Source organism: Entelurus aequoreus, linkage group LG22 (assembly GCF_033978785.1).
Source record: "Entelurus aequoreus isolate RoL-2023_Sb linkage group LG22, RoL_Eaeq_v1.1, whole genome shotgun sequence".
Classification (NCBI taxonomy): domain Eukaryota; kingdom Metazoa; phylum Chordata; class Actinopteri; order Syngnathiformes; family Syngnathidae; genus Entelurus; species Entelurus aequoreus.
The window spans coordinates 38,728,617-38,743,579 of record NC_084752.1 but is presented as its reverse complement, the minus strand read 5'-3'; the positions used below and the strand labels follow the sequence as shown (position 1 = coordinate 38,743,579).

General features: G+C 37.3%; 1 protein-coding gene across 2 annotated transcripts in view; it reads left to right on the top strand.

Annotated features, from left to right (window-relative positions):
- The window catches only part of LOC133639657 (inactive rhomboid protein 2-like), a 77,754-nt gene that overhangs the window by 48,956 nt on the left and 13,835 nt on the right, over positions 1 to 14,963 (top strand). For both annotated transcript variants that reach the window (XM_062033154.1, XM_062033155.1), the window contains 9 exons: positions 522 to 633; positions 749 to 823; positions 4,607 to 4,768; positions 4,879 to 4,964; positions 5,368 to 5,431; positions 5,504 to 5,598; positions 5,723 to 5,798; positions 5,862 to 5,962; positions 12,314 to 12,467. In XM_062033154.1, the coding sequence (XP_061889138.1) occupies positions 522 to 633; positions 749 to 823; positions 4,607 to 4,768; positions 4,879 to 4,964; positions 5,368 to 5,431; positions 5,504 to 5,598; positions 5,723 to 5,798; positions 5,862 to 5,962; positions 12,314 to 12,467 (925 nt within the window). The remainder of the gene's footprint in view (positions 1 to 521; positions 634 to 748; positions 824 to 4,606; positions 4,769 to 4,878; positions 4,965 to 5,367; positions 5,432 to 5,503; positions 5,599 to 5,722; positions 5,799 to 5,861; positions 5,963 to 12,313; positions 12,468 to 14,963) is intronic.

Below are 14,963 nucleotides of genomic sequence, written 5' to 3'. Positions count from 1 at the left end.
TTTACAGAAAAGTCTGTTCTCATCACAATTAAAAACTTGCTGTGCTACGAATCTGCCTCCCCCGATCTTGTCAATGCGAGCAAACACAAACTGGTTGAAGAACCAATGAAGTTGGTCAGTCAAGGTTCCACTGTAGTAGTTTTAGTTTTGTTTTGCAAGTGACTTCATTTTGTTCAAAAAGTATATTAGATGTAGCACTCAATGCCACAAATGGAACACATCATGTAATTGACAAGAATACTAGTACATTGTAAATTGAATAAGGAATGTGTTTACTTTACTCACTATAAAACATGTTCACTTCTGTCATGAATATCCATCCATAATCGATCAAAATGATTCTTTTACTTATTGTGGATTATGTGGAAGGCTTATAAGTACTTTAAATGTATATAATATTCACGTAAATGACACATTAAATAGCATCTCAACTTCCTGTAAATGTGGGGAACAGAATGCAATAATGTAAAATGTTGCTCTTGAAGAAGAATTCCAGAAAAATGTCACTCTTGTGTTTTCAGGCCTTACTTCACTTACTGGATCACGTTTGTGCACGTTGTAATCACTTTGCTGGCATGCTGCACTTACGGCTTTGCCCCTGTGGGCTTTGCACAACATTCAAGAACGGAGCTGGTGAGTGACACTTTTGGACTTGTTCTGGTGTGCAGCCTTTTAAATCAACATTCTTGTCCTGGTAATACCGTAATCTTACTGTGTTATTGATGCAGCTCTCCATCCCCCTCTATAGGTGCTGAAGAACAAAGGCATCTATGAGAGTGTCAAGTATATTCAACAACAGAACTTCTGGATTGGTCCAAGATCCGTGAGTCTCTGTCTATTATCATGCAGGTCTGCTACACCACATTATTACTCTGCTGTCTGCATGTCTCTTCTGGTCACTTACAGTATGTGGCACATGGCTCTTCTGGTCACTTACAGTATGTGGCACATGTCTCTTCTGGTCACTTACAGTATGTGGCACATGTCTCTTCTGGTCACTTACAGTATGTGGCACATGTCTCTTCTGGTCACTTACAGTATGTGACACATGTCTCTTCTGGTCACTTACAGTATGTGGCACATGTCTCTTCTGGTCACTTACAGTATGTGACACATGTCTCTTGTGGTCACTTACAGTATGTGGCACATGTCTCTTGTGGTCACTTACAGTATCTCTTGTGGTCACTTACAGTACGTGGCACATGTCTCTTGTGGTCACTTACAGTATCTCTTGTGGTCACTTACAGTACGTGGCACATGTCTCTTCTGGTCACTTACAGTATGTGACACATGTCTCTTCTGGTCACTTACAGTATGTGGCACATGTCTCTTCTGGTCACTTACAGTATGTGGCACATGTCTCTTCTGGTCACTTACAGTATGTGACACATGTCTCTTCTGGTCACTTACAGTATGTGGCACATGTCTCTTCTGGTCACTTACAGTATGTGGCACATGTCTCTTGTGGTCACTTACAGTATGTGGCACATGTCTCTTGTGGTCACTTACAGTATCTCTTGTGGTCACTTACAGTACGTGGCACATGTCTCTTGTGGTCACTTACAGTATGGGCCACTTGTCTCTTGTCCGATTGAAGTAATAATCCGGGATGGGAATTGATCAGATTTTTACTGCTAAATGAGTTAGTTCTGAATCAATTCTCAATTGGAGAAACTGCTAGATTAGTAACAACTTTGCTTAGGTTATTTTATTTATTTAGCCTTTATTTAACCAGGTAAAATCCCATTGAGATCAAAGATCTCTTTTCCAAGGGAGACCTGGAGACCTAGGTTAGAGCACAGGTGTCAAACTCAAGGCCCGGGGGCCAGATGTGGCCGGCCACTTCATTTTATTTGGCCCTCGAAAGCCTGTAAATAATATGTGTCAATAAAGTACTGTAACTTTTCTTACTAAATGTATTATTTCTTTGTATTTGGAGAGAAAAAACAATAGATATACTCCATGTAATCTCAAATTATGTTAATTTAAATATTGTCTAGTTATGCAAAAATATATTTCATGGTCAAATTGTGACATTTACTGTGGTTTTTACTGCATTTTTTCTCTAAATGAAATAAAAAACGGTACTTTTTTTAATGTAATAAACTGTGCTGCCGTTTTGGCATTTACAGTAATACACCCAAAAATCTACAGATGTCGATTTGTGGTAAAAAAAAACAACAACAAAAACTGGCAGTTTAGGTGCCAAAATTTTACTGTAAAATTGCAATTTTTTTATTTACAGTAAAAAACAAATGTAAATTTTACAGTAAAGTTCTGGCAACCGAAGTGCCTTTCTATTTACCATAAAAACAGCAGTACTGTTTTTCCATGTACAGTAATATACACTACATTTTAAGGTGAAATTATTGCAATTTACCATTATTTTTTTAACATTTTAGTTAAAAAAATCTGCTAATAAAGTGCATTAAAAAATGGTGTAATAATAGTATTCACTGTTCACTCAGGGGCCAAACATAACTGCGATGTGGCCCTCAGTGAAAACCACTTTGACACCTGTGGGTTAGAAGAACCATGAGTGTACAAACCCAAACATGAGGTCTTGAGAGACCCACACCCTTGATGGAATGCCAGGGCCAAAAAAACATGTGTTTTTCAAATAATCCAAAAAGTAATAATAAACTTTTCTTGTGTAGAAATAAATAAAATACAACAAATATTATTCTGTGGTAATAACACAAGAAAGTCCAGTAACGAACTTATAGAAATTAAAACGTATTATTTTTTTCAAAACATATGAGCTGTGCACAAAAGTAAAAGTCCGTCATTCAGTGACAAATACAAGTCTGATAGAACTGTGTTGTGCAAATTAGGATGTAGTTGTAGTGCAGATACAAAAAGTCCACACAAAGAAGGTAAAAAAACAAGCGGGAAACATTAAAGAACATAGAGGATATACAAACATTAAGAACATACAACAAAAGCAAAACACAATAAAAAAAAATCAATAAATAATAATTATTGCGTTCGGAACAGACCTAACAAAGCAACCAAAAGAGCCAACTCTGTCCTAGGCTGCCCATTAGCTATTGGCCAAAGTCCAGTCTGCGCCGATGAGCTAGAATCTGTTTAGGGTCTCCCATACATACTCATTCAGCCAGGTGTCACCCCGAGCTCCGCAGCCCCGTCTTCTCCTCGCATCTCCTCCGCTTTGTGACTCTGAGCCAGCTGCAAGCCTGACTAAAAGTCTCCTCCGAGGCAGATCTAAAGTCCGCCTAAAAGCAGGAAGGCGCCACCCCTTGTTGTGCAGTCTGGAAGGAGCTCCAACAAAAGCAACAAACAGAAACATGAAGAAATCAAAGGAGCGCAGAGATCCTGCAACTAGACCATTTTTGCACACAAAAATAATATGCATCACTTATTTTTCACGAAGTATGCGTGTTTTAATCAATTATGATGTCTCCACTGTGGAGAACACCTCTCAGACATACTGATATACTAAATGTCTTAAGTGTTGTACGTGCGTACAAATGTTTGAATAGACATTTTCCTCTAAGATTATATTTCTCCTCTTTTGTTGAGAAGAATTGTTGTACATTCTTGGCTAGCAGGTTATAGTTAGCTTCGTACATCATGTTACATGTTTGCAATGCACCAAATCATTGAATTTCAATAATTGTGATTTAATAAATAAAGTTTGTATGTTGTCTATATCCAACATTATGTATTATTACAACTGATCTTTTTTGTAACACAGTTAATAAATGAAGTGTACTTTTGTAGTTATTTCCCATATTTCTACACAACAAGTCAGATATGTAGTTAGCAGTAGACAATATGAAGTCATTTTTTCTTGCTACTTTATGTTGTATATTTATTACATGAGGTTTCCAGTTCATTTTATCATCTATTATTACACCCAAAAATGTGTTTTTTTACCCCTTCAATGTCTACTCCGTCTATTTGTATTTGTGTTTGACTTTCTCTTCTACTGTTACAAAATAGCATTATTTTACTTTTACTGAGATTCAAAGATAGTCTGTTTTTGTCAAACCATCTTTTTAATTTGTTATTATTTGTATGATCTTCTGTGTGTTCTCTCCTGAACAAAACGCTGTTGTATCATCTGCAAGTAATACTAACTTTAAGTCCTTTGTAACTTTACAAATGTCATTTACATGAAGATTGAACAATGTTGGTCCTCGTATTGATCCCTGAGGTACGCCACAAAATATTTTCATCTCTGTAGAAGCGTGTTCTCCTTTCTTCACGTATTGCTTCCTGTTGGTTAAGTAGCTTCTTACCCAGTTCAAGACCAACCCTCTGATGCCATACCTTTCTAATTTGTTTATGAAGATGCTGTGATTAATTGTGTCAAATGTTTTGTTAAATCCATAAACATTGCAGCAGCACACATTTAACGTCTATTGCATTGGTGATCTCTTCCGTTATTTCAATTGCAAGTATTGTAAGTTTATCGTCCTTCCCTGGGAATAAATCTCCAGCGTTTGTGCCACGGTCACTGGTGCGTGATGACATGCGCTCCCACAAAAAAGGAATCGAAATACTGGGACTGGGAGCCGGTTCTCATCAAGAACCAGTTCTAGATTCCCATCCCTAATGGTAATGTTCCCTCTCTTTCCAGGACGACCTGATCCACCTGGGAGCCAAGTTCTCTCCTTGTATCCGTCAGGACAAACAGATAGTCCATCTGATCCAGAAGGCCAAAAACCTGGAGAAAGAGTCTGGATGTTGTGTCCAGAATGACAACTCTGGATGTGTGCAGACCTTCAGCTCCGACTGCTCTGTACGTACTTCTCTTAAAACCTGCCAGCACACAACTCTTCACCCTCTAAAACAAGAATGTGGTCTTCCTGAAAGCTACTCTCAGAATAATAAAACAAGCTCTCTGTGCAGGAGACACTGGCCACCTTCATCAAATGGGACAATGAACCTGTGGACATTACCAGGTCTTCTGGCTCTGTCTGTCACCAGGATCCCAGGTGAGGACACCTGTATCCATGTGAATAGGACATTGTCAGTAGAGCTCGACCAATATGTTTTTTTTCAGGTACTGATACTGAGCTGCCTGCTCGTCTTTACTTACATAATAAGTCTCCCATTTGTGGAGAACCTCGCCGCGCTCCTTTAATGAGTCCACGCTCTGAGTGCTGCGGGCGGAGGTTTGTCGAGCGGACCCCAGGAAAGAAGGACAAAAACTGATTTCCCGGCCCCCCCCAAAAAATCGAAGTTTTGACAGCTAAGCAGACGAGATACCGATACTGATAAAAAAAACGTCCGATACTGATATAGTTCATAATATCTAATATCATGGGCGATAATGGGTGGATGTGTAATTGTTAGTATGGACTAAATATGCTGACATCCTCCTATGTGACTGTGAAGAGTATGTGAAGAGCCTGCATCGGCCGAGCCTCACACCTGGCCAGATGACATCACCGAATGGCCGGTGAGCTATCTTCTCCAAATCACTTGAAATGCATATTTGCATGCACGTTTTCAGTATCGTGTGCATGTCCAGGTGTGTACATTCCCCAAGAAGTGGAACCACACGGGCTACCGACACATGGACTGTAACATCAAGGGGCGGCCATGCTGCATAGGCACCAAGGGAAGGTGAGAAGTTGACATCACTTCCTGTTTACTGAGACACAATGCAAGTCCCACCTTGAATCATGCTATCCTTGAACCCGGTTCAGTCCAAAAAAAACACCCGCATTGTGCTTTTTCCCACCTGTAGATGTGAGATCACCACCAGGGAGTATTGCACTTTCATGCATGGATACTTCCACGAGGAGGCCACCCTCTGCTCACAGGTAGCGTGTGTGGGTGTGCCCAAATATTACATGCCTGGACACATTTGCTGGTCTTCTTTGCAGGTGGACTGTCTGGATGACGTGTGTGGCCTGCTTCCTTTCCTCAACCCTGATGTGCCCAATCAGTTCTACCGTTTCTGGCTCTCCCTCTTTCTCCACGCTGGGTATGTCCGCACTTCCTTCAGGGCCTTAAGTCAGGGGCTGTTAAAGTGTGAGGCGGCGGAGGAAGAGCAGCAGCTTGAAAAAAATAAAGCAAATATATTTTTCCAACTCTGCTACGCTCAATTTAGTTTTGTTTGAAGCCCAAACGAGTTCATTACAATTGCAGTTGACACGGGGCATTGATTAATGAGCAGCTGTAGTCAGCTCCAGCCTGCACATATTTGGATTGCTTACCTTGCTGATCACAACAAACACCTGCTTGATTACATACAGAAAATGTTTGTCTATTAAAGAGGAACTGCATTTTGGGGGATTTTTCTCTACCATTCACCATACTTATGTAAGACAAAAACACATGTTTTTCTTTTTTTTATGCATTCTAACTCGTAAATAAACACTAGCAGCTAACAATGGAACCAATGAAAGTCGCTCTATTCCGCCTATAAAGCACTCTAAAAAACTTCCATCAATGTTTTATATACACACTGTAAGTATATATGTCATTTAGTAACATTCATAATAACATGTAATATATACATGATGTAAGTATATATGTCATGTAGTAACATTCATAATAACATGTAATATATACATGATGTAAGTATATATGTCATGTAGTAACATTCATAATAACATGTAATATATACATGATTTAAGTACATATGTCATGTAGTGACATTCATAATAACATGTAATATATACATGATGTAAGTATATATGTCATGTAGTAACATTCATAATAACATGTCATATATACATGATGTAAGTACATATGTCATGTAGTGACATTCATAATAACATGTAATATATACATGATGTAAGTATATATGTCATGCAGTAACATTCATAATAACATGTCATATATACATGATGTAAGTACATATGTCATGTAGTGACATTCATAATAACATGTAATATATACATGATGTAAGTATATATGTCATGTAGTAACATTCATAATAACATGTAATATATACATGATGTAAGTACATATGTCATGTAGCAACATTCATAATAACATGTCATATATACATGATGTAAGTATATATGTCATGTAGTAACATTCATAATAACATGTCATATATACATGATGTAAGTATATATGTCATGTAGTGACATTCATAATAACATGTAATATATACATGATGTAAGTATATATGTCATGTAGTGACATTCATAATAACATGTAATATATACATGATGTAAGTATATATGTCATGTAGTGACATTCATAATAACATGTAATATATACATGATGTAAGTACATATGTCATGTAGTGACATTCATAATAACATGTAATATATACATGATGTAAGTATACATGTCATGTAGTAACATTCATAATAACATGTAATATATACACGATGTAAGTATATATGTCATGTAGTAACATTCATAATAACATGTAATATATACACGATGTAAGTATATATGTCATGTAGTAACATTCATAATAACATGTAATATATACATGATGTAAGTGTATATGTCATGTAGTAACATTCATAATAACATGTAATATATACATGATGTAAGTATATATGTCATGTAGTAACATTCATAATAACATGTAACATATACATGATGTAAGTATATATGTCATGTAGTAACATTCATAATAACATGTAATATATACATGATGTAAGTATATATGTCATGTAGTAACATTCATAATAACATGTAACATATACATGATGTAAGTATATATGTCATGTAGTAACATTCATAATAACATGTAACATATACATGATGTAAGTATATATGTCATGTAGTAACATTCATAATAACATGTAATATATACATGATGTAAGTATATATGTCATGTAGTAACATTCATAATAACATGTAATATATACATGATGTAAGTATATATGTAATGTAGTAACATTCATAATAACATGTAATATATACATGATGTAAGTATATATGTCATGTAGTAACATTCATAATAACATGTAATATATACATGATGTAAGTATATATGTCATGTAGTAACATTCATAATAACATGTAATGTATACATGATGTAAGTATATATGTCATGTAGTAACATTCATAATAACATGTAATATATACATGATGTAAGTATATATGTCATGTAGTAACATTCATAATAACATGTAATATATACATGATGTAAGTATATATGTCATGTAGTAACATTCATAATAACATGTAATATATACATGATGTAAGTATATATGTCATGTAGTAACATTCATAATAACATGTAATATATACATGATGTAAGTATATACGTCATGTAGTAACATTCATAATAACATGTAATGTATACATGATGTAAGTATATACGTCATGTAGTAACATTCATAATAACATGTAATATATACATGATGTAAGTATATATGTCATGTAGTAACATTCATAATAACATGTAATATATACATGATGTAAGTATATACGTCATGTAGTAACATTCATAATAACATGTAATATATACATGATGTAAGTATATATGTCATGTAGTAACATTCATAATAACATGTCATATATACATGATGTAAGTATATATGTCATGTAGTAACATTCATAATAACATGTCATATTTACATATTTTGTTCATTTTAAGAATTAGGCGCCGTATTAATTTCACAGGTGCATCACGATGTTGGCTTTTCCCGTCAACATCAACAGTGCTAATGATAACAGACTTCATGAGAGACAACAAACACTACTTTTGGACAAATGACGATCCTATATTTTTGAGGCTGAACATACAGAGGATGAGATACAAGTTTTAGAAACTGTGCGCTAAACAGATCCAGCTTCAGTGAAACACTAAGCATCATGTAGCAGTATTGCTAAGTGCTGTACAAGATATAAAAAAACAATCACTAACTGTTCTCACTGGGATGCCAAATGATGGATGTTCATATCTTCCCATTTAAATAAAGAATGAAATAATAATTCTTACAAAGGGTTTAAAAAAAAAAGTGCCGCAAACGAGCGTCTTTTTGTGTCTTTCTCACCATCTCCGGGTATAAGTTGCCACTTGTCGGTTTATGGCCACAACTATCTACTATCTAGGTAAGAGGCATGGTTTATAATCTATAATTAACTTTCACCAACCCGGAGGTGATGCAGCAGCATCTCAGTATGGCAATATAGCAGCATAAGCTAGTCACCTTTCTGGGGTCACGGCAGCACTAAACATAGTTTGTCTGTGTTAGCGCTTATAATAACAACATCACTACTACTTGTTAATATGCAGGCCAGGAGATATAAGTGGAGTATTGTTGACGGTCTTTGGATGTTTGTTATAGAGAGCTGTATGGGTGGAATAATGTACTCCATCGGGAGCCACCTCGTCCTTGTCGTTAATAACAAAACATGTGTTCTAGTCTGACATAGGCCTGGTGAATGATTGGCAACATTACAAAAAAGTACACTTCCCCTTTAAGTTACTAAGCCATTCAGCATTCTACAGGATTCACACATGGAGTATTATTTTTTTAAAGCCTCACGTGATGTTTATATGCACATCAGGAAACACTCAGGTGGAGATATTTGCTGCCTACATGATACAAAGATGCTACTTACAGTATGTGGCCTTAGACTTGCAAGCATCTATGTGTACTTACAGTATGTGGCCTTAGACTGGCAAGCATCTATGTGTACTTACAGTATGTGGCCTTAGACTTGCAAGCATCTATGTGTACTTACAGTATGTGGCCTTAGACTTGCAAGCATCTATGTGTACTTACAGTATGTGGCCTTAGACTTGCAAGCATCTATGTGTACTTACAGTATGTGGCCTTAGACTTGCAAGCATCTATGTGTACTTACAGTATGTGGCCTTAGACTTGCAAGCATCTATGTGTACTTACAGTACGTGGCCTTAGACTTGCAAGCATCTATGTGTACTTACAGTATGTGGCCTTAGACTTGCAAGCATCTATGTGTACTTACAGTACGTGGCCTTAGACTTGCAAGTATCTATGTGTACTTACAGTATGTGGCCTTAGACTTGCAAGCATCTATGTGTACTTACAGTATGTGGCCTTAGACTTGCAAGCATCTATGTGTACTTACAGTATGTGGCCTTAGACTTGCAAGCATCTATGTGTACTTACAGTACGTGGCCTTAGACTTGCAAGTATCTATGTGTACTTACAGTATGTGGCCTTAGACTTGCAAGCATCTATGTGTACTTACAGTATGTGGCCTTAGACTTGCAAGCATCTATGTGTACTTACAGTATGTGGCCTTAGACTTGCAAGCATCTATGTGTACTTACAGTATGTGGCCTTAGACTTGCAAGCATCTATGTGTACTTACAGTATGTGGCCTTAGACTTGCAAGCATCTATGTGTACTTACAGTACGTGGCCTTAGACTTGCAAGTATCTATGTGTACTTACAGTATGTGGCCTTAGACTGGCAAGCATCTATGTGTACTTACAGTATGTGGCCTTAGACTTGCAAGCATCTATGTGTACTTACAGTATGTGGCCTTAGACTTGCAAGCATCTATGTGTACTTACAGTATGTGGCCTTAGACTTGCAAGCATCTATGTGTACTTACAGTACGTGGCCTTAGACTTGCAAGCATCTATGTGTACTTACAGTATGTGGCCTTAGACTTGCAAGCATCTATGTGTACTTACAGTATGTGGCCTTAGACTTGCAAGCATCTATGTGTACTTACAGTATGTGGCCTTAGACTTGCAAGCATCTATGTGTACTTACAGTATGTGGCCTTAGACTTGCAAGCATCTATGTGTACTTACAGTATGTGGCCTTAGACTTGCAGGCATCTATGTGTACTTACAGTATGTGGCCTTAGACTTGCAAGCATCTATGTGTACTTACAGTACGTGGCCTTAGACTTGCAAGCATCTATGTGTACTTACAGTATGTGGCCTTAGACTTGCAAGCATCTATGTGTACTTACAGTATGTGGCCTTAGACTTGCAAGCATCTATGTGTACTTACAGTATGCGGCCTTAGACTTGCAAGCATCTATGTGTACTTACAGTATGTGGCCTTAGACTTGCAAGCATCTATGTGTACTTACAGTATGTGGCCTTAGACTGGCAAGCATCTATGTGTACTTACAGTATGTGGCCTTAGACTTGCAAGCATCTATGTGTACTTACAGTATGTGGCCTTAGACTTGCAAGCATCTATGTGTACTTACAGTATGTGGCCTTAGACTTGCAAGCATCTATGTGTACTTACAGTATGTGGCCTTAGACTTGCAAGCATCTATGTGTACTTACAGTATGTGGCCTTAGACTTGCAAGCATCTATGTGTACTTACAGTATGCGGCCTTAGACTTGCAAGCATCTATGTGTACTTACAGTATGTGGCCTTAGACTTGCAAGCATCTATGTGTACTTACAGTATGTGGCCTTAGACTGGCAAGCATCTATGTGTACTTACAGTATGTGGCCTTAGACTTGCAAGCATCTATGTGTACTTACAGTATGTGGCCTTAGACTGGCAAGCATATATGTGTACTTACAGTATGTGGCCTTAGACTTGCAAGCATCTATGTGTACTTACAGTATGTGGCCTTAGACTTGCAAGCATCTATGTGTACTTACAGTATGTGGCCTTAGACTTGCAAGCATCTATGTGTACTTACAGTATGTGGCCTTAGACTTGCAAGCATCTATGTGTACTTACAGTATGTGGCCTTAGACTTGCAAGCATCTATGTGTACTTGCAGTGTGTGGCCTTAGACTTGCAAGCATCTATGTGTACTTACAGTATGTGGCCTTAGACTTGCAAGCATCTATGTGTACTTACAGTATGTGGCCTTAGACTTGCAAGCATCTATGTGTACTTACAGTATGTGGCCTTAGACTTGCAGGCATCTATGTGTACTTACAGTATGTGGCCTTAGACTTGCAAGCATCTATGTGTACTTACAGTATGTGGCCTTAGACTTGCAAGCATCTATGTGTACTTACAGTATGTGGCCTTAGACTTGCAAGCATCTATGTGTACTTACAGTATGTGGCCTTAGACTTGCAAGCATCTATGTGTACTTACAGTATGTGGCCTTAGACTTGCAAGCATCTATGTGTACTTACAGTATGTGGCCTTAGACTTGCAGGCATCTATGTGTACTTACAGTACGTGGCCTTAGACTTGCAAGCATCTATGTGTACTTACAGTATGTGGCCTTAGACTTGCAGGCATCTATGTGTACTTACAGTACGTGGCCTTAGACTTGCAAGCATCTATGTGTACTTACAGTATGTGGCCTTAGACTTGCAAGCATCTATGTGTACTTACAGTATGTGGCCTTAGACTTGCAGGCATCTATGTGTACTTACAGTATGTGGCCTTAGACTTGCAAGTATCTACTGTATGTGTGCAGGTTGCTACACTGCCTGGTGTCAGTGGTCTTTCAGATGACCATACTCAGGGACCTGGAGAAGTTGGCTGGTTGGCTCCGCATCTCCATCATTTACATCTTCAGTGGGATCACTGGAAACCTGGCCTCGGCCCTCTTTCTGCCCTACAGAGCGGAGGTGGGTTCACCTGTCATGACTCCACACATGCACACAACCTTGGCTCTTTACATCACTTAGTCTTACCAAATAAGGAGTGGAATGGTTCCTCTTAACAATGATTCCACTCCAATTCCAAATGTTATGTTCAGGGACGATATGAGTTATTTAGAACAATAAGATCCAAAACGATTGATTGAGTGGAAATGGGTTCAGTAAGTTCTCAGCAAAACAATCCGGCAGTGAAGAAAATACTGCAGGTGAAGTTTCTACACTCCTGTTATTTCTTGTAAGGGAATTGGATATTAATGAATTATGGATATGAACAAGCAAGTAAACAACAATTAACGGCCAATCATCAAAGTGCAACCAACACTTTAGGTTGAATGCATAAAAGTTTTGATTGGTTGATTGATTGAGACTTTTATTAGTAGATTGCACAGTACAGTACATATTCCGTACACTTGACCACTAAATGGTAACACCCCAATAAGTTTTTCAACTTGTTTAAGTCGGGGTTCATGATACAGATATATACTATCATCATAATACAGTCATCACACAAGATAATCATCAGAGTATATACATTGAATTATTTACATTATTTACAATCCGGGGTGTGGGATATGGGGGGGGTTAGGTTTGGTTGTTATCATCACTTCAGTCATCAACAATTGAGAACCGAGAAATGGACATTGAAACAGTGTAGGTGTGACTTGGTAGGATATGTACAGCAAGTAGTGGACATAGAGAGAGAGATCAGAAAGCATAAGAAAAAGTGTTTACATTTGATTATTTACATTTGATTATTAACAATCCGGGGAGGGTGTTAGTTTAGGGTTGTAGCTGCCTGGAGGTGAACTTTTATTGCGGTTTTGAAGGAGGATAGAGATGCCCTTTCTTTTATACCTGTTGGGAGTGCATTCCATATTGATGTGGCATAGAAAGAGAATGAGTTAAGACCTTTGTTAGCTCGGAATCTGGGTTTAACGTGGTTAGTGGAGCTCCACCTGGTGTCATTTACGTTAAGGAAGTAGTTTGACATGTACTTCGGTATCAGGGAGGTGTAGCGGATTTTATAGACTAGGCTCAGTGCAAGTTGTTTTACTCTGTCCTTCACCCTGAGCCAGCCCACTTTGGAGAAGTGGGTAGGAGTGAGGTGGGATCTGGGGTGGAGGTCTAGAAGGAATCTGACTAGCTTGTTCTGGGATGTTTGGAGTTTAGATTTGAGTAAAGTAAAGTACAATAACCAACATTTAACAGTAGATTTACCTGCTACTTTTGCTGGTGTTTGTCAACATATTATTATTGATCATTTATAACATACAAATAATATCATATAAATATCCAAAATATATATATATATACATATATATATATATATTTTCACATATACAGTATATGAATGGTAGTGACTTGTGTACCCCGCCTTCCGCCCGAGTGCAACTGAGATAGGCTCAAGCACCCCCCGTGATCCCGAGAGGGACAAGCGGTAGAAAATGAATGGATGGATATACATACACACATGCAGATATGTATGTATATATATATATATATATATATATATATATATATATATATATATATATATATATATATATATATATACATACATACATACATACATACATATATATCTGTGTGTGTGTGTGTGTGTGTGTGTGTGTATATACATATGTATATGTGTGTATACATGTATGAATATAATGGATATATAATTAATATAATTGGATATTAAAAATACGTAAGATTTGGAGTCCAACCCTGTTTACTTCGGTGAGAACCTCCTTAAAATGTTGTAATCGATAAGAAATATCAAGCAGCTAAAATGCGCCAAACATGGATAAGTGTGGAGAGTGTTTGTTTATTTATTTTTTTTAAATGTTTTTTAATAATATCCACAAATTGTGTTATATTGTTAAAATGTCTGTTGGCATTTTGTGTTGGTGAGATTTTTTTTTTTTTTTTTGCACTATGACTAAGGAAGGTTGTTTGCATTGAGTCATATCAGTAAATGCTGCACCCAGTTGTATTTATAGCATGATAAGTGGTCCTAGACCTGGATTTCCTAATGTTGTATAGACAGACTTTTAAAACTGAAATCTCCCTGTGGCCAGATCCCTTATTAACTCATGACGTCTGGCGGGCCAAATTGAAGAGGATCTTGCGTGTACTATTCGGGGCATCACCATAGAGACACTTTAGTGTTATCATACTCCTACCCATGCCGTTTGTCATGATTTCAAACATGCAGGAGACGTCTACCACTTTTTATGGGCATATTACACACAGTCCAAAGTGCATCTACAACAGAACCCACTTTTCTCATAGAGAGGCTGCAACTTCAGGGATATGTTAATAATATATATTATACAGGAAAAAATGAACAACAATAAAAAAAAACGCCAGCAAACACCAAAATGCATCAGTTAAAATCATTTTAATCAGCCCCTTAAGTCACACAGCATGCAGCTAAAACATTATGAAAGAATGTTGCTGAAGACACGATATGTGTAA